Genomic DNA, 19478 nt, shown 5'->3' with positions numbered 1-19478 from the left:
ATAAACAGGCCATTCAATCTACTGATCTCTAATATTAAATAGGCAATGAAATTTTAAATACACTTTGTTACAAGTTCATGAAATTACTACTATGTTTATCTTCCAAAGAAACAACTTTAAAAAAGAATATACACCTAAAAGGTATAATGAAATGGGAATGCAAGTGATTAAAAAAAATACTAAGGGCATCAGTAATAAAAATTATTTAAGAATAAAGAGGTTTAAAAAATTCCTTTAACACGATATGCTGTCTCCAGCAAGTACAGTGGACTATTTAGTCCATAGCCTGAATTCCTTTGGCACTGTTATGTGCCAGTAGTTTTTTAGGCTTTATATATATTACCTACAATCTTCATATTTAATAACCCTACTATGCAGTTATCACCACCATTGCATAGAGGGGGAAAAAAAAACAACTAAGGTGCAGAATTCAAGTAAACTGCTCAAGGTCACTTTGTTTGGAAGTGGTGGGTCTAGGATTTGACCCCACACCTGCCTGACTTAGGGCTACCTCTCAACAAAATGCATGACAATCAAAGCATGGCAACAACAAAAGCTTTATTGTACAATAATCACTCACACCACATAAAACACAGATCTGTTTGGTTTATACCCCAAGAAACTGTATAAGCCTAAAAGGAAACAAATGTTGAAAATACTTTCCTAAACTATCTTTTCCCACATTAGCCACCTTCTTTAAAACTCCCTGAGCATTAGATTTACAAAGATCTTAGACTTGTATTTGTAAGGATGAATCCATAAAGACACCAGACAAACCCCATCACTAGTATCAGTCCCAGAAGAACAACTCAAGACAAAAACTGCTATCCTTGTACACAGCCCCTAAGTCCTAAGACTGTGCTCAAGTGATCAGCAAAAATCAACAAACTAATACTCACAAGCTATTTGTCCTGGCATAAAAATCTTTCCCAGGTAAACAAGTTTATATAGCCTTGCCTTGATCCTGATCACTAAGTAGATGTTTGGTAAAAAGAACATCTGCTTCTCCGTGGATTAACGGACCAGACTGTTTACAGAAGGAAAACAAGGGAGTTGTAAACTGAATCCTACCTCCCACCCACCACTCCCTACCCCACCCAGTTGAGAGCAATAAATACCAGAAGGCGTAATGTCCCTTTGGTCTAAATACTGGAGCAGTCTGGGTTTCACTTTCAGGATGCCTACCTTACTAAAGAAGAGCAAAAGATAGTCTTTGCTCAACACTGGACTCTTCTCAGCTGATGACTTAACACTCAATTTACTGCCTATTTAAATATTCTACTTTGTTCTATAATTGTCGAAGCTCTAAGCTTTATACCGTTTCATTACTACTCATAGTACTTAACAAACACAATGTTATGCATATGGCACAAACACTTGTTAGTGACTACAACCTTTTGCTAAAGTTTTTGAAAAACCTTTGGCAAAATTTTGTTTCATAAATTGCCTTAAGGCCTTCAAGAAAAACATGTTGAATCAATATTTTCTTTAATAAATAAGTGTGTAATTTTAGAAAAAGGCTGAAGCAATGTTTACAAAGTTAAAAGATTTCTGACTTGTTACATAAAATATCATTGCAAGAAACATATATATAACTTATAAAATTAGAATCGAGCACCTCAAGAGTCTAGAATTCTACTGGCATAACAGCATACGTTGGAATTCACAAGACTTAAGTGTTCATCTAGTCCTGAGGTTTTCACACATTTGACTGTGATCCACTATAAGATATGTATCTAGGGGCTTCCCTGGTGGCGCAGTGGTTGGGAGTCCGCCTGCCGATGCAGGGGACACGGGTTTGAGACCCCGTACGGGAAGATCCCACATGCCGCGGAGCGGCTGGGCTCGTGAGCCATGGCCGCTGAGCCTGCGCGTCCGGAGCCTGTGCTCCGCGACGGGAGAGGCCACAACAGTGAGAGGCCCGCGTACCGCAAAAAAAAAAAAAAAAAAAAAAAAAAAAAAAAAAAAAAAAAGATATGTATCTAGCATCACAACACAGTACACACATACATAAACAGTTTCATGAAGCAGTATTTCTACTTACTACATGCAATGCACTGATTTTTTTCCTATTTCTTCTTCCTTCTTTACTTCCCTCCCTCTTCTTTCTTCCTTTAAATATTGACTACAACCTTCTAAACTGATTTCATGATCCTACTGGGTTGCCACCTGTCCGCTGAAGTACACTGATTTGCTCTAATCTTCTCCCTTTTTCTTACAAGGAAGTTAAGACTCACAGAGATTAACTGGCTTGTCCAGTGTTACAACTAGTTAATAAATATGGGATAAGAATCTGGATAATTTAAGTAATTCCCAGTTCACTATTCTTTATACTTCCCAGTTCATTATTTTTTATACTACCGTTTCTACTAATTTATATATTATTTATATACCATTTCTACTAATGCTTTCCCTCATAAAAGTAAACATTGCATAGATATGAAGAATAAATATAACAAACTCATTAACTAAACCAACAAACAAAAACAGTTTATACTCTTTCTTACTTAGTAAAGCGGATTTCCAGATGAGAAGTCAAATATTCTCGTGGGGTAAAGGTATGTTCCCAAACCACCATGTTTGGTACATAATTTATAGAGAAACACAACTCAGAAAGTGCAGTGTGCAGTTTATCAAGGCTGAAAAAATATTATTAAACAGTAAATTAAAAATTTTTTTTAGCATTTCATCACAGCAATACAAAATTAATTTTATAAACATATCAGACTTTATTTGGGAATAATAACTGCAAAATCGATTTTTTCTCTCTTAAGATCTGAACTGACAAGTTCAAAATCTCTAAGGGTATCACTAACCTTTGAGAGCAATTTTCTAAAGACAGCATCATTCATTTGTTTCTTCATTCAGATGATGACTATACTGACTTAATATATAAGAAAGAGCTTATTCTGCACTCATAAAGAATTATTTCCAACTCCTGCTGTATTTTCTGTTCTGGAGGAAGAAAGCTGTCTATAAAATGGCCAATAGCTTGCTCAACACAGGAAGCAAGGAAGTAGGAAATTTACTTTAAACAAAAAATACTCACCTATTATTGCTCATCTATACCTCCCCTACAAACAAACAAACAGCACTGAATGCTATCTAGTCTAATATACCCATTAAAAAAAAAGGACATCAAGTATTTTCTAATATATGACAAGATGCCAAAATAGTGTCAGACATCTGACTTTAAATAAACTGAAAATTATAGACTGCTTATAGTATACCCCCCCAAATTTTTAGACAGATTCTTGGCCTTCAATATTCAACATATAAAGACAAATGACATCTATTTCATGTATTTTCTTCAAAAATCCAAAATATGTATTTTGAGATGAAATAAGCACTTACTGGCTAATCAAGTTCAAAAAGGTCAAAAAAATTAACAACTGGGAAATGAAGAATTTACAATTACCAGCATTTCCTCAGTACTAATGCCATACAAAAAATGAAAAAAAACTCCTCTACCTGTAACAAAAAGATACAATAATAGTGGATGGCTTACTTGGTCACTACCAGCCTGTTTTTCCTCATGCTCTCAACTCCTGGTTTTTCCCTCTCAGGTTCCCCTTTCTTACCAGTCTGTTTTTTTGACTTCTTATTCACTGCTTGACTGATGGTTTTGGCACAATGCTTGGGCAGCAACTAAATTTAAAAAGAAATGAAATCATACAAACCAATTACTTTGAAAACATTAACTACTGAAACAAACCTTAGCTAAATCCAGACTATGTGGCAAATATCATGCTAGCACTAAAAAGAGAGGTAATAGGTGAGATGTAGAGTTTACCTAGCCAGCTTGGAGAGCCCACTCAGCTTGGTGAAAAACAGAAACAGGTAAATCTTGTGTGAAGAAACACTTCATAGAGGTAGTTATATCAAAGCTACAGTTAAAGGACAAGTTAAAAAATACCAGGCAAATGAGGAATAAGAAAGAACATTTTACTGAAAGGAAAATGGCCTATGAAGACCAAGACTATGATAGGACATGATGTGTTCAGAATCTAGTTAGAATGACTAGGTAGTGGAGTATAAAGTACAGGCTAGAGTGGTTTGAGCTACCTTAGGAAGGGACTTGAATGCCAAGCTAGAAGCTTAATTTTAAACTGTAATCCTAAGGACAGAGGGAATTTTAAAAAAACCTAATAATGGAGTTTCACAACATGAGGTAATGAGATTTACTGATAGTGTGAGAATAAAATTAAAAAATGGAAAAGAACTAGCTAAGAGATCATTTTCTTGCCTTCCTACACAATTTTCCTATCTGTAGGGGAACATTTAAATTATCACCTGGTCACTAAGAGTACACTGTTCCGTGCAAATATCAGTGATGAGATTTCTAGCTTGTTTGGCCATTTCATCGAGGAACATATTACATAAGGAAAGACTGCGATCTCCAATATGATGTCTCTGTTAAAGCAAAATAGTAACAACAACAATAATAAAAATTATAAGAAAGTAGTTTGAATTAAAACACTTTTTAAATAAACATGGAAAATAAGGTTCAAGTCTATTCTACAATAAGGAGTGAGGATGGGAGATGTTATAGATTTCTTTTATCTCTTTTAACAACTAACCTACCATACTGTATTTGCACACAACCGACATAAAGTAAGTACCTGGTGATTATACAATTATGAGTGCAAGGAATCTGAAAGGATGTCTTCCTTAACATGAAAAACTATTAATTTTCAAATTCCAATGTCCTATATCCAGTTCTTAAATACTAGAATATCAAACACACAATACGAAAGATCAGACTTAAGAGTTATGTTTTCTGATCTCACCTGATTATATACAAAAATCTTGAAAACACAGAATTTTGTAGTGTATAAACAGAAATGTTAAAATATTTAAATAAAATCATTAGGTATCAACTCAGTAAAACAAACAAATGCACAAGGCATTCAACTCTCTAAAATCAAACTCCCCATCCCAGAAGAGAAAAAAAAGGCTGACCACAAATGCATTTTCTGAACACAACAGGGGAAAAAAGAACATTATATCTAATGTTTGGGAGATTATATACGTATATGTAGATACATACACTCACTCAAATCAATCTATCTCTAGCTACAGAATTCTGTATCATTTTAGTTTTGGTGGGCGTTGCAACAGTTTAATGGGTTTTTCTTATCAATGGTAACTGGAATGTTGAGTATATAATGCTGTACAACTTTGCACTATACATTGCAATACTTACAAAGAGACAGCTTTTTAAAAAAATTTTATTGGAGTATAGTTGATTTAAAATGTTGTGTTAGTTTCTGGAGACAGATTTATAAGTTTTCCTTCCCTGATCTTCCATAATTATAAAACAAACATATGCAGACATTACAAACATTATTTCTATGCTGAAATAAATATAAGATAATATAAAAGAATATAAAAATACTTAAACATGTAAAATAACTGTTCCTAGATGTACCATGCTACCTTATAATGTATTTTAAATGCCCTTTAAAACTTGAATAGGAAGCAAAACCTAAAGGGATCTACAGACCAGATACAATTAAATAATGCTTCACTTTATTTAAGGAAAAATTTCAAATTATAAACATTTGCGTTTTATTTAACCAAATTCTGACTCCTGAAAGATAAAACATATCCCTTGCTATCCCTTCTTCCTGAAAAAAAGAACTCTGAACCAGCATTGCTTCAAACTTACTAGACTAACTTATTTAAAAATACAGATCTGATTTCACTACTTCTCTTCAATGGCTCAAAAATGCTAAGACTGGAAGGAAAACAACTAAGATTTCTTAACTCTGGCTCTGTGCTGAGAACAGAGGATAATGGCAGAAGCAAAGAGACCACTTAGGAGACAATAACAATCAACCAGGCAAAAGATGATGTGGCTTGTTCAAGGGTGAGAAGAGGCAGGAGTTTGAATATCTATATATACATATATAAAGGCAGAGCTCAAAACAGAAAGGCTCCAAGTTGGGGTGGATGTGGAAAATCAATAATTCTATTCTGGACATGTTACACTTCAGATGGCTAAAAATACCTAAGTTGCAGCAGGATATAGAGAAAATCTAACTCGAAGGGAAAGGTGTGGGCTGCAGATATAGATTTAGGAGACATTAGCATATGGAAGATTTTTAAACAATGAAACTGGAAACTGGAAAAGATGAGTGAACTACTCTACTGGATGGTACAGTTATAGCAACATGATAATTAGTTTCTCATTAGTACTGGCTACCATTATCTGGGAATCCTGCTGACCCAGGAGGGTGTGAATTTCAAATCTAGTTCAAAAGGTACCATCTTTCTTCAAATTCACTGTAAGTACTACAGCTTAAACTAAAGCCTCAGCATTAAGAAGTTGTTCTAGAGGCCTTTTCTATAACCTTTCTGATCTAAATGAGATGAATGGCTAAAACTAAAATAACAAAGCAAGACTGTACTGAGAACTATTAACTGTGCACACCAACTTACTCTATCCTCACCCTTAGGTGAATTCCCTCATCACCCTTAAGTGAATTCCCTCAATGTTCCCAGAGTGCCCCATGTATATTTCTACCACAACACAGATCATCAGATCACGGATTTGTCTAGGGTAAAGACTGTGTCTTTGCATCCTTTCAATCACAGGTTTAAGAAGGCACAGCTGGAATATAACAGGCTTTAACAAGTTTGCTAAATGAAAAACAGAATAGTACCACTTACTAGCTATATGAATATAGGGAGAAAAAAAACATCAGTCCACCAGAAATTATCAGTAGTTCTGACTATGCTGTTACTTTGTTGTAATAATCAAATGCAACAAAAGATGAGAAATGCTGTATAAATTTTATGGTTCTACATAAATATAAACACACTATTAATTACCTGTTGTAATTATTTGGTAAGAATTGAGTCTTACCCCATTAAGGAACCATAACTTTACCAACAAAATGAGGTAGAAACGTTAAAATAAATGATACAGGTTAGATGATGATAGATAAAATAATGATGAAAGTGCTATGAAAATATGGTTAAGGAGGGACAAATTTTAACTGGAGGAATGCTGAAAATCTTTTTGGAGGAGGTGGATTCAAGCTGATCACTGAAGAAAAAGTAAGAGTACGACAGGTAGAGGTGTAGTGAAATGAATTTTATGTATGAGGAAAAAGCCTCTAAGATGCCAAAAAGTAGACTAGTAAATGAGTACAGTTTACCTAAGGTGGGATAGTTACAGTAGGGAGTGGAAAGTAGAAGACTGTGAGTATATAGTGGATAAACAAAATGTGATATATACATACAATGGATTATTATCATTCATAAAATGAAAGTTCTGATATATCTATAACATGGATGAGCCTTGAAACAGTATGTTAAACGAAACAGGCCAGACACAAAGGGACAAACATTGTATGATTCCACTTATATGAACTCTCTAGAAGAGGCAAATTCATAGACAGAAAGCAGACTGGAGTATACCATTCCAATGGAATGCTGAAGGATGGGGAGTTATTGCTTAAAGGTATACAGAGTCTCTGGTTGGGGTGATGAAAGTTTTAGAAATGAACAGTGGTGAGGTTGCACAACACTGTAAAAGTAATTAATGTCACTAAACTATACATTTTAAAATACTTAAAATTACATTTTGATGTTTATATATATATATATATTTTCTTAAAGACATAAAACAAAAGAAAAAAAAGAATGGAGGTAGAGATCAAATTGTTGAGGATTTTAAATGCCTAAGAAATTTTTACTTTCTCCATATGCAATGGAGAACCACTGATGGTTCTTTAAGAAGGAAAGAGGCACTCTGGTGGCTTTGTGTTAGTCTTTAAGGCAGATATTGAAGGAAGAAAAATTATTTAGCAGTACAGATGAAAAACACTGAAAAGCTGAACTACAATATACCATACAAATAAAATGAAGAGGACTTGATGGGTAATTAATGGGAAGGATGATGGTGAGGAAAAACTGACAATATATCTTAGGTGTCACGATTGGGGGAAAAAATCTTTTAATTGTAAAAAATCTACAAATCTATTAAAATTGGTGGTATTATATCCTCACAGGTATTAATCCTAAAAGCACTCCCTAATAAACTTCCTGCAGGCTAATTTCTGTCTGAGCCTGCTTCCAATGGAATGCTGAAAAACAATCTACAACAGATACTACCTAATGCTTAAAGATAATAATAATGCTGCTATTTGTAAGGTTTTTTTTGACAAGTTCTGCAGCTCTAAGTAAAGGGATTCAACACTAAGTTAAATTATTTTTTAAAATACTATTTAATTTTAATATATATTCTTACCATACTCACAAAGTGATATTTCTTCTTGAAAGATTAGAAGAAATACTAAGTACATTTTTGATAGATACTTGGTATCTGTAAAACTTGAGTAGTTCAATTACTCAGTAACTGTGTGTGCCTGTATGTGAATATATTACAAATACCAGCAAATCTGGATTTTGCTTACTGTATCTATTATATTGACGAGTCAGTGAAATTCCTCTTTGAAATGTTTATGTTTAGTCAGTAATCTCTCCAATTTTCAAGTCTTTTCAATGAGCGTTTCAGAGGAAAACTAAGCATTCAAAAATCAATCACTATATAACTTTACCATAAATATTAATACCTGACTCACTATTTTAATAAAGGTAATTCCAAGTGACTTTATATGTTCTTACAAACATGTATGTATATTTATCTGATTATTCAGATATATATTATGTCTATATCATATATCTATTCAAGCATTCTTCTGATTCTGCACAGAGATGCATTAGTGGGCAGCTAGATTAGATAATTAGGACTTTGTGAGTCTTTGTGAACATTCGGTCAGCTTTATGTTTGGAGTAGTTTTTTCTGCATACCATATAAATCACAATACTACTCTGAAATTACCTCTTCTGGACACAGTTCATGTGTGCAACTCATAAAATGAGTGCAAAGTAGTGGGAATGCAATTGAGTATCTTGACTGAGAGGGTAACTCCAAACATTGTTGAAACATCTTCTCAAAAGCACGACTATAAAAACTATAAGGAAACAAAAATTAGAATCACAATTTTTATAGTTAAAATTAAAATTTTATGAAACAGTACCTTATAATTAATTTAATTTGATTCAAGTGAGTAAAAATTACCAACTGTAGCATTTATTCTCTTAGGAAAAGAAAAGTTATTTTTCCAAAGAGTTATCTCTTACACACCAATAATCATTTCAGAGTAATAAAAATATTATTTATATAACATTAACACATTTTTAAATAAAAAAATTAAAGAGAAGATAAACCATATCTATGGCATATGAATATATGACATTCAAATCTTACATCATCAAATTTTATCAAAGCTAAGTCACTATCAATTTTAAGAAACACCATTATTTTATGTACCACTAAGAAAGAAAAACATTGTCAATTAAACAATGACACACCATCAATTTTAAATTACTTCCGGATTTAAGAGATGTTAAATCTAAAAGAATGTGAGGTGATAAAATATAGTACATCTTGGAATAATGAAGACAAACAGAAGTCGTACACATGTCTTTATCTTGGATATGACAAAGTAAGACTGTGGTTAAGAGAAAATATGGATAAAAATTAATTAAATGACTGAAAATTTGCAAATTTTAAACATTATTCAAAGTGCCTTTATTTCCAAGAAAGAGAAGAGGAATTTCTGATTGCTGTATCCTTCTTTTGCAATAGGAACCTTTCTGTAGCTCAAAAACACCTAAACGTAAAATGTTCCATTTTCTTTCCAAGGTAGCCTTTGGGTCAGACAATAGGATAGGGTTCCAAATAATCCTTAAAATTCTTACAAACTTGTTATGTGATAACTGTGTTTCATGACTTGCATTAAGAGATCCCTATGTCTTCCCCACCTGGCGATTTGGATTTCTTCTGTAACACTGCTAATTAAAGCCATACTACAAACTGCAAAAATCAGTGTAGATTGGTTTTTTCCCCCAAAAATAAAAGCAACGAGACACTTTTCATAATGATCTCTATTCAATACAAAGAAACTACTATCACTATCCACTGAGACTATCTCAGCATTTTAGAATTAAAGGGATCTACTAGACTATTCCCATCAGCTTCCCTAAAGGAAAAAAGGTCAGGAAGCAGAAACAGAGTTGTTATTGTACAGCTCTGGTGTAAGAATACTTAAGTTTGAGTCCTGACACCACTGTCTATTAATTTTATTACAATCAAGCTCACTTATTCATTTAGATATTTATTAAGTACCTACTATATTAGACATTAAGGAAACAAAAACATGACCTTCTTCAAGAACCATATTATGGGGCTTCCCTGGTGGCGCAGTGGTTAAGAATCCGCCTGCCAATGCTGCGGACACGGGTTCAAGCCCTGGTCTGGGAGGATCCCACATGCTGTGGAGCAACTAAGCCCATGCGCCACAACTACTGAGCCCGTGTGTCACAACTACTGAAGCCCGCGCACCTAGAGCACATGCTCCGTAACGAGAGAAGCCACCGCAATGGAAAGCCCACGCACCATAACGAGGAGTAGCCCCTGCTTGCCCCAACTAGAGAAAGCCCACGCACAGCAACAAAGACCCAATGCAGCCAAAAATAAATAAATAAATTTTAAAAAGAACCATATTATGTGGGGGAGAAGAAGAGTTGTAAAGTACTAAGTATAACAAAAGAGCTATATGATAGAAGCAAAGGAGAGTGGAGCACAATGGAGGGAATAGTCACCACATCATCATAATATAAATGTCTAACTTAATACTGCAGAGTGAAATTATGTGCTATTTAATTTCCAATGTTTGCTCTATTTAACCCTGACCCAAAACTTTTTTCCTTTAGTCTAATGACACAATCTGAAGTGACTGTTTTCACCTCCTCAAAGAAAGTGTAAAAAATAAATTCACATCAGTAAGAGTTGCTCTTATAGAGAAAAATAGATATAAAATCCCAACTTGGTAAACTTCATTTTATTGGCAAGTTGTCCACTATTCCATTTATTCTTAAGAGTCTATTACTGAACTGTATTAAGCACCACACTAACATAAATAATCAAGAAATATACCTTTGGATAATAAAAATTTCAAATTCTGATTTAAAGAAAATTACAACATACCAAAATATGGAGAGATCTGATGTTTCCACCAACATTTCCACCAGGGAATCTACCATTTTTGTGTGAAAAATTATTGTATTCATCATCTTTCCAAGTTCTCTGTGATCTGAAAGACTAAGTGAAGCCTTAGAGACACTAGTATATGCCTGTAAAAGTAAAGCAAAAAACAAAAGTAGTTTAGGTAATGACTTTAGGTATAGACCAAGTCTACAGGGGGGAAAGAAAAAAGAAAAACACCTACTACTGAAAAATACTTAAAGTTTATTATGAGCAACATCACCTTTTAAAAATTGTCTACAGTGACCCAAACTTGAAATTCCTATCAAGAATTTCTTTAAATAAACTGAAATACTGTCCATAAAACAGAATCTAATACATGGGTCATTCATCTTGAATGCCCAAAATAAGTGAAGTTACAACATCAAAAGTATAAAACAATGAATTGTCACAGTGTCCCTACCAAAAGAGGTTTTCAATCTATTTCAAGAGAAAACATATATAGGAAACAATAAGATGAAAGTAGGTATTGCACATGTTGATTCAGGGAGGTTTTAGATTATACTGAATCATTAAAAACTGGATAACATAACACATTGTATTAACTGATGGATTCTAGAAAACCACTGTGAAGATGGTAAAATTAGTGTACGTTGACCAAAAAGGCAATAGGTCTTAACCGAAACCATCAGGATAGGTTGTGAGGGAAAGAAATTCCACTAAAGAGGTACCAACTCACAGACAGCGAAACCTGCCCACAGATGGCAGACATTTCAGAAGGGTGGAGAACAAGAATAGGAGGGGTGCCTACAGAACAAAACACTGCTCACTATGGCTGTGGTTAGAGTGCAAAGAAGAGAAAGGAAATGGTAAAAGAAAAGATTCAACCAGATCCTGCAGACCCTTGAAAATCATGTTAAAGAATTTAAACTTTTTGGTGAACCACCGAAGGTTCTGTGTGATAGCTAATTATTGTTTAGAAAGATTATTCTTTGTGGAAGAGGAAACAGAGAGGGGTGGGCAGAAAGGGAACAGGAGGCAGAGATCTATTAGGATGAAGTGGTGGCAATAATCCAGACAGGATTATGCTATGGTCTAGGGTCGTACAATTCAAAAGTGTTTAATCTGGGAATGACTAGATGTGAGAGGCAACAGAGAATTATGGATGATGGCCAGGGTTCTGGCTTTAGGGAGACATTCCTTCATAAATCTCATATGTGTGCCTACACACCCTGCTGGATATGCCAAAAACGCAAGGCCCAGACCACTCACTATCCAGGCCATTTCTGGGGATTATATTTGCATCTACCAAACTTGAGAAATAAAGAAATGTGTCCCTCTGGAACAAAGAGCAAGTATGCTTACTGTTGATGACAAAACAGAGGGTTCCTCAAACTCAGTCCTCCTTAGCTGCAAGACATGACCAATGCATAGCATTCATCTGGGTCTCTCTGTACTACCCACATGAGACACGGAAGCAAGGGAAAAATGATGTATATATACTGATGTTCATGCCACTTCCTGTGCAGTGAATTAAGTCCTTTGTCTCTGATCCAAGACTCCCATGTCTTCTGCTAGTACACATGAAATATTAAGAGACTAAATAATTATTGCCTTTTAAGTAGGATAAAAATCAAACCTCAGCTTCTACAATGGGAAATCTCAGCTTCTACATGGAGAAAATTACCATTCACTGAGGCAGGCACATCACAAAGCAGAGTTTTATATTTGTTGTTTGTGTCTGCCAGTAAAGGGAAGAGAATGAGGAATATGATGGCAGTACTCTAATGGCAAGATATATTCTGGACATTCATCACAAACTCAGTCTAACGGAAGTTTAATTTACTTTTCATCAGATTTAAAGTATAAAGAGAAACCAGTAGTGGCCATGAGTTCAATAAAGACTTCCATTAACTGAGCCTCATTTTAAAAATTCTGAATTAAAATATCACTGTGAAAATAAATTCAGATGAAATAGATGGTGACAAAATGAGATAATTTGATTTAAAACACTCATTTGAAATGCCTGACAACAATGGAAGAAGAAACATACATTACTAAAAAAGAATTGGTTTAAATAAAAGTCTAAGATTTGAACAACCCACGTAAATTAGAAGGCAGAAGAGAAGAAGCTAAAAGAAAGAGTGACTGAAGATGCTTAAGGGACTAATGAGACACAGTGGAATGAGGTGCCTTAGGAAGCAGAAAAAAATGGCAGAGAATACATGTAGAGAAGGAGAACTCTTCTTTTAAGACTACAAAGACTCCAGTGAAGGCACAAAGCATATTATAACATTCCCCCAAATGCTTATCCTTCTAGCCCTGCTCTACTCAAGAAGTGATATCTATAGAGCTCAGGACATCTCTCTCTGGCCATATGCTTATACCTAATAACTCTTGTCCTTCTACCAGATCACTGATCAAATGCAGATCATTCATATCTTTTGTGAAGATATTGATATTTTCCTTCTTGTAGTAATACTTTACACTAAAAAGTTTCTTTACTTGCCCTTTCCTGTGGAAGCTATGTTCCTATTCAAATTCTACCTATCTTTCAATGTCTGGGTTAAAACGTTGCTTTCTCTATAAAGCCATTACTAGCAATTCCAACTTGAATAAAACTTTCTCCTTCCTAAGAAAACTATAATTAATTGTTAATCATACTCTGTTGGTGGCATATTTCAACTTAAGCTTTTAGATTTTTAAACTGCTATTTAATTTTTCATGTTTTATGCCTTGTCTTCATAGCCAGATTTATAAAATACCCAAAAGAGGATTTGTACTCTTCTACAGATTATATAATACTACTGTCAATATTTTATATCCTGCATCCTATGGTCTAGTCTGTAGTCTTAGAACCCTCATTGTTGACCTGCTCTTAATAATCTCTGCAAACCTCCTAGATTCTGGACACTGCCACCCACCTCGCACTTCTGCCCCCTTTTCCTAGTTAAGACTTCTCTGGCTCAGTTTTATGTCCCATTATTTCTTCCTTGGTATGTTCTGACCTATTATCACTAAAAAATAAGAACCTATTATGCAATAGAAAGGGGTTGAGTGACTGTATGTCACAATCCTGGTTAAGAGCAATGTTACGGGTTAAATTATATCCCCCAAAATTATAATCCCTAATACCATAGAATGTAAAGAGTCTTTATAGAGGTAATCAAGTTAAAATGAGGTCATTAAAGTGGACCCTAATCCAATATGATCAGCGTCCTTATAAGAAGAAGAAATTTGGGCTTCCCTGGTGCCTCAGTGGTTGAGAGTCCACCTGCCAATGCAGGGGACACGGGTTCGTGCCCCGGTCCGGGAAGGTCCCACATGCCGTGGAGCGGCTAGGCCTGTGGGCCATGGCCGCTGAGCCTGCGCGTCTGGAGCCTGTGCACCGCAGCGGGAGAGGCCACAACAGTGAGAGAACCGCGTACCACAAAAAAAAAAAAAGAAGAAATTTGGATACACAGATAAACAAAGAAGGAAGACTATGTGAAGAGAGATAGCAATGTCATTACAGTGTTGCATTTATAAGCTAAGTAAAATTAAAAAATCTCACAGAGGGATATATCAATTCTATATCTCTAATGCTCACTCAGATGCTTTATATTCTGCTGTATGACTGCACTGGACAAAGGTAAAATTCTCAAGTAAATTTTTCAAATGAATAAGATTAAGAATCCTGGAAGTATTTAATAAGGGTATATTTGAAATGCATCTAAATCTCTAAAATTCTCTGAACCTAAATGTTGGTTTAAGCACTCCCACAAACTAAGAGTAAGAGACTGAAAGCAGTTCAAACTTTGTGACAATGACTTTTAAAATTTTTGATGTATATATCCTTTGGCAGAGTAATTCCACGTCTATTTTCATTCATTTTATAAGCACTGCTTATGTATTGTTTCAGAGGTTTTTTTTTTTTTGGGTTTTTTTTTGCGGTACATGGGCCTCTCACTGTTGTGGCCTCTCCCATTGTGGAGCACAGGCTCCGGACGCACAGGCTCAGTGGCCATGGCTCACGGGCCCAGCCGCTCCACGGCATGTGGGATCTTCCCGGACCGGGGCACGAACCCGTGTCCCCTGCACTGGCAGGCAGACTCTCTACCACTGCGTCACCAGGGAAGCCCCAGAGCATTTTTTAAAACAAGAAAATGTTAATTTCTAAACTTTATTTTTAACTGGAAGAAAATAACCTATAATATATACACATTAAACATTTGGGGATGGTGGTATCTCAAGTATTCTTCCCCTGATCTCCCACTAACCAGCTCTGTAATCTCAGGCAAGTTACTTAAAACTGTGGCTTAATTTATAAAATCTTAATTTCTAAAAATATGCTGTTGTAGAACACAGATCAACAGACAGAAAAGTACCTATATATTTTGACACTGGAAGGAAAGAACCTAACAAAAGCAAAAGCACCTCAGGGAACTAAGCAGACTGCCAGAAAACTATGCTCTTTCTATGAGTGCTTCCTGAGACTGTATTCATCTAAAAATCTCTTCCTCAAACACATGGTGCTTATATTTTCACTTTTAATTAAAACACTTTAAAATTTTTTTATGTTGCAGAACAGTATACAGTATAACCTCATTTATAGGTTTGAACATCTAAAAGGATACTGCATAGGCCAATTATTAAGAGTTAATATTTCTGGGGAATGAAACTGGGAAAAGTGCGAATTTTCCTTTTCTACTTTACCTCTGGATACTTTGACTTTTTATAATGAGAACATATTATTATTATTTTTAAATATACAGTTATTGAAAATACCATGCCACAGTTTCCCCATAATTACTAGAAATATTTAAGGGGCAATTAAATTCTATCATTAAATTTACAGTACATACAAAAATTTCAGGCTCGAATTTTAAAAAGTCCTTAAAAACTATTTATGTGATGGTTATATATTGAATAAAAACTTTTTAAGTCTAATATTTATTTCTGCATTTCATAAAAATGAAGCTTTTAGCACTAGATCAGGGGATGGTAAACTATGGTCTGTGAGCCAGCTGCCTGCTTTTATAAATAGTTTTATTGAAACACAACTATGCCCATTTGTTTACATATTAAATAAAGCTGCTCTCACACTACAATGGCAGAGTAGTTATAACAAAGACTACGTGGCCCAAAAACCTAGTTATGTAAAAAATATGATACTGTAATCAAAACTTTTATATTGGTATAAGTGAGAAATATATTTATCCAAATTTAACAACTAATACAAATTATGTCTTCTATATATACAACTCAATAGCAAAAAACCAAAACAAATCAATTAAAAAAGTGCAGAGGATCTGAATAGGGCTTTTCCCAAAGAAGACATACAGATGGCCAACAGGTACATAAAAAGATGCTCAACATTACTAATCATCAACTCACACCTGTTACAATGGTTATTATCAAAAAGACAATAAATAACAAGTGTTGGTGAGGATGTGGAGAAAAGGAAATCCATGTGCATCATTGGTGGGAATGGGAATGGGTGCAGCCATTATGGAAAACAGTATGGAGGTTCCTGAAAAAATTGAAAATAGAACTAACATATGATCTAACAATTCCATGTCTGGGTATTTACCTGAAGAAAATGAGAACACTAATGCAAAAAGATATCTACACTCCTTTGTTCACTGAAGCATCATTTACAATATTCACAACATGGAAACAACCTAAGTGTCCACTGATGGATGAATGGATAAAAAAAGTTGTGGGACACACACACACACAGGAATATTATTCAGCCATGAAAAAGGCAGGAAATCCTGCTATTTGTGACAACATGGATGGACCTTGAAGGCATTGTGCTAAGTGAAAGAAGTCAGACAGAGAAAGACAAATACCATATGATCTTACTTATATGTGGAATATAAAATAACAAAAAAACAAAACAAAATGAACAAAAGAAAAAACCAAACTTGCAGGTACAGACAACAGATTGGTGGTTGCCAGAGGCAGGGAGTCAGGGGTAGGTGAAATGGGTGAAGGTAGTCAAAAGATATAAACTTCCAGTTACAAAATAAGTAAGTCCTGGGTATGTAATGTACAGGATGGTGGCTATAGTTAATAACACTGTATTACATATTTGAAAGTTGCTAGGAGAGTAAATCCTAAAAGTTCTCATCACAAGAAAAAATAAACTTTGTAACTACATGTGGTAACGGATATTAACTAGACTTACTGTGATCATTTCAAAATATACTTATATATTGAATCATTATGTTGTATACCTGAAACTAACAGAACCTTTCATGTTAATTATACCTCAATAAAAAAAAGTTTCTTTCATGAAGTAGACTATGTTAGTTATACAAAAGGAGTCTTTTCAATAGGTATATAATGAATATTTTTTTCATATTAAGTTATGTTTTCATGTTAACTAAGGTATTCAATAACAAAACAGAATGACAATGAAAATTATTCTTACCTGTAATCTAAACCAATCTAATCTCATTCCTCTGAAATCAAATACTTCCCCATCTTCAACTACAATAATAGAAAAAAGATTACAAACCAAATTAATGTAATTAAGTTGTAATTAATATAATTTGTAATAATGTAATTATACAAACCTATAATCACATTTTAAAATTTAAGAGCTAAGACAATTCCACTTCTGGACATATATACAAAAGAATAAAGCAAGGTCTTGAAGATATGTGTACACGAATGTTTATAGCAGCATTATTCACAACAGTCAAAAGGTGGAAGTACCAAAAAGTCCATCAACAGGGGCTTCCCTGGTGGCGCAGTGGTTGAGAATCTGCCTGTTAATGCAGGGGACACAGGTTCGCACCCTGGTCTGGGAGGATCCCACATGCCGCGGAGCAACTAGGCCCATGAGCCACAACTGCTGAGCCTGTGCATCTGGAGTCTGTGCTCCACAATGAGAGAGGCCGCAATAGTGAGAGGCCCACGCACCGTGATGAGGAGTGGCCCCCGCTTGCCACAACTAGAGAAAGCCCTCACACAGAAACAAAGACCCAACACAGCAAAAATAAATAAATAAATTAATAAACTCCTACCCCCAACATCTTAAAAAAAAAAAAAAAAAGTCCATCAACAGATGAATGGATAAACAAAATGTGATATAAACACACAATGGCACATTATTTAGCCTTAAAAAGGGAATAAATTCTGCCACATACTACAACATGGATCAAATGTTGAGGACATTATGCTAAGTAAAATAAGTTAGTGACAAAAAAGACAAATACTGTACAATTCAGTTATGTGAAGTATCTAGAATAGTCGAACTCATAGAAACATAAAGTAGAATAGTGGATCCAGGGGCTGGAGGGAAAGGAAAATGGGGAATTGTTATTTTTTAGAGTTTTAGTTTTACAAGATGAAAGGTTCTGATTATTTATTACACAACTATGTGAGTATACTTAACACTACTGAACTGTACACTTAAAAATAATAAGATAGTAAATTTCATATTATGTTTATTTTGCAATTTAAAAATAATTTAATAGGTAAGAGTGAAATAATTCTCATATCCTATAAAGATGATGATAAAGGAGGCAGTTATGCTAAGAGAAGTGTAAAGTACAGACTTCTCTCCTAAACCCTGTGACTCTCAGTTTGCTTACATGTCAATTTAAAGGACCTAAAATAGAGCATGAGGAATCCTGCAAATAGAAACTTTGGATAGCATGCTGAAGTCCCACAAAATAACTTTATATAAACCAAACACAACCAGGCAAGGTTACAGTAGATTCATTACTTAAGTGTGATAACTATAAAGGTTAATAAAACTAAATAAATTTATTACTCAGAAATTTTCAAGGTTTCTGATACCTTTTACTTAAAGATTATAAAACTAGAACATCATATCAGTCTACTGGAATAGAGTATTCAACTAATGGAGAGGCAGTCTATTATATGACATCAACTTTTGAGATGGACAGACCTGAACTTAAGATCCTACTGTAGTAGTTAACATCTGTTAGAGTGTGGGCAAACCATGTTAAATAATTGGGAGGTTAACCCTTAAACCTTAAGTTTCCAAATCTGTCAAATAAAAGTAGTAACAGCGTTTTAACACTGATGAGGATTAAATAGGATAATACATATAAAGTGCCTGCCCAGATTAACCATTTTATTAGTGGTATCCATTACTGTCATAGGTAATGCTTGGACCAAATATGCACTTTGTTACGATGTGGAGTGCTCATTTTTCTTTATTATTTTTTTATATTACAAAATGCTTTCTTCCCCCTGCTGAATAATAAGAAATGTTAAGCTATACTTCTTATGATTTTATAATCATCACACATCCATTCTGGAAACTTTTGCTTCAGAATGAACAAAGTTAAAACAAAAGAGAACAGATTAAATATGTCCCAAAATAAGATAAGTAATTCTGTAAAAACTAACTGCTAAATCCTCTCCTTAATAATCTAATTTGAAACCTGATTAC

The 19478-nt window shown here is 34.4% G+C and overlaps 1 protein-coding gene across 4 annotated transcripts in view; it reads right to left on the bottom strand.

Moving 5' to 3' along the window:
* Positions 1-19478, bottom strand: part of NCKAP1 (NCK associated protein 1) — a 98443-nt gene that overhangs the window by 25300 nt on the left and 53665 nt on the right. For all 4 annotated transcript variants that reach the window (XM_060302168.1, XM_060302169.1, XM_030850318.2 and 1 more), the window contains 6 exons: positions 17481-17539; positions 11066-11211; positions 8855-8987; positions 4294-4413; positions 3509-3648; positions 2508-2639 (listed from right to left, as the gene is read on the bottom strand). In XM_060302168.1, the coding sequence (XP_060158151.1) occupies positions 2508-2639; positions 3509-3648; positions 4294-4413; positions 8855-8987; positions 11066-11211; positions 17481-17539 (730 nt within the window). The remainder of the gene's footprint in view (positions 1-2507; positions 2640-3508; positions 3649-4293; positions 4414-8854; positions 8988-11065; positions 11212-17480; positions 17540-19478) is intronic.

Source organism: Globicephala melas, chromosome 7 (genome assembly GCF_963455315.2).
Source record: "Globicephala melas chromosome 7, mGloMel1.2, whole genome shotgun sequence".
In the NCBI taxonomy this organism is placed as follows: Eukaryota; Metazoa; Chordata; class Mammalia; order Artiodactyla; family Delphinidae; genus Globicephala; species Globicephala melas.
The sequence above is the reverse complement of the archived record's forward strand: the minus strand, read 5'-3'. Positions and strand labels throughout refer to the sequence as shown.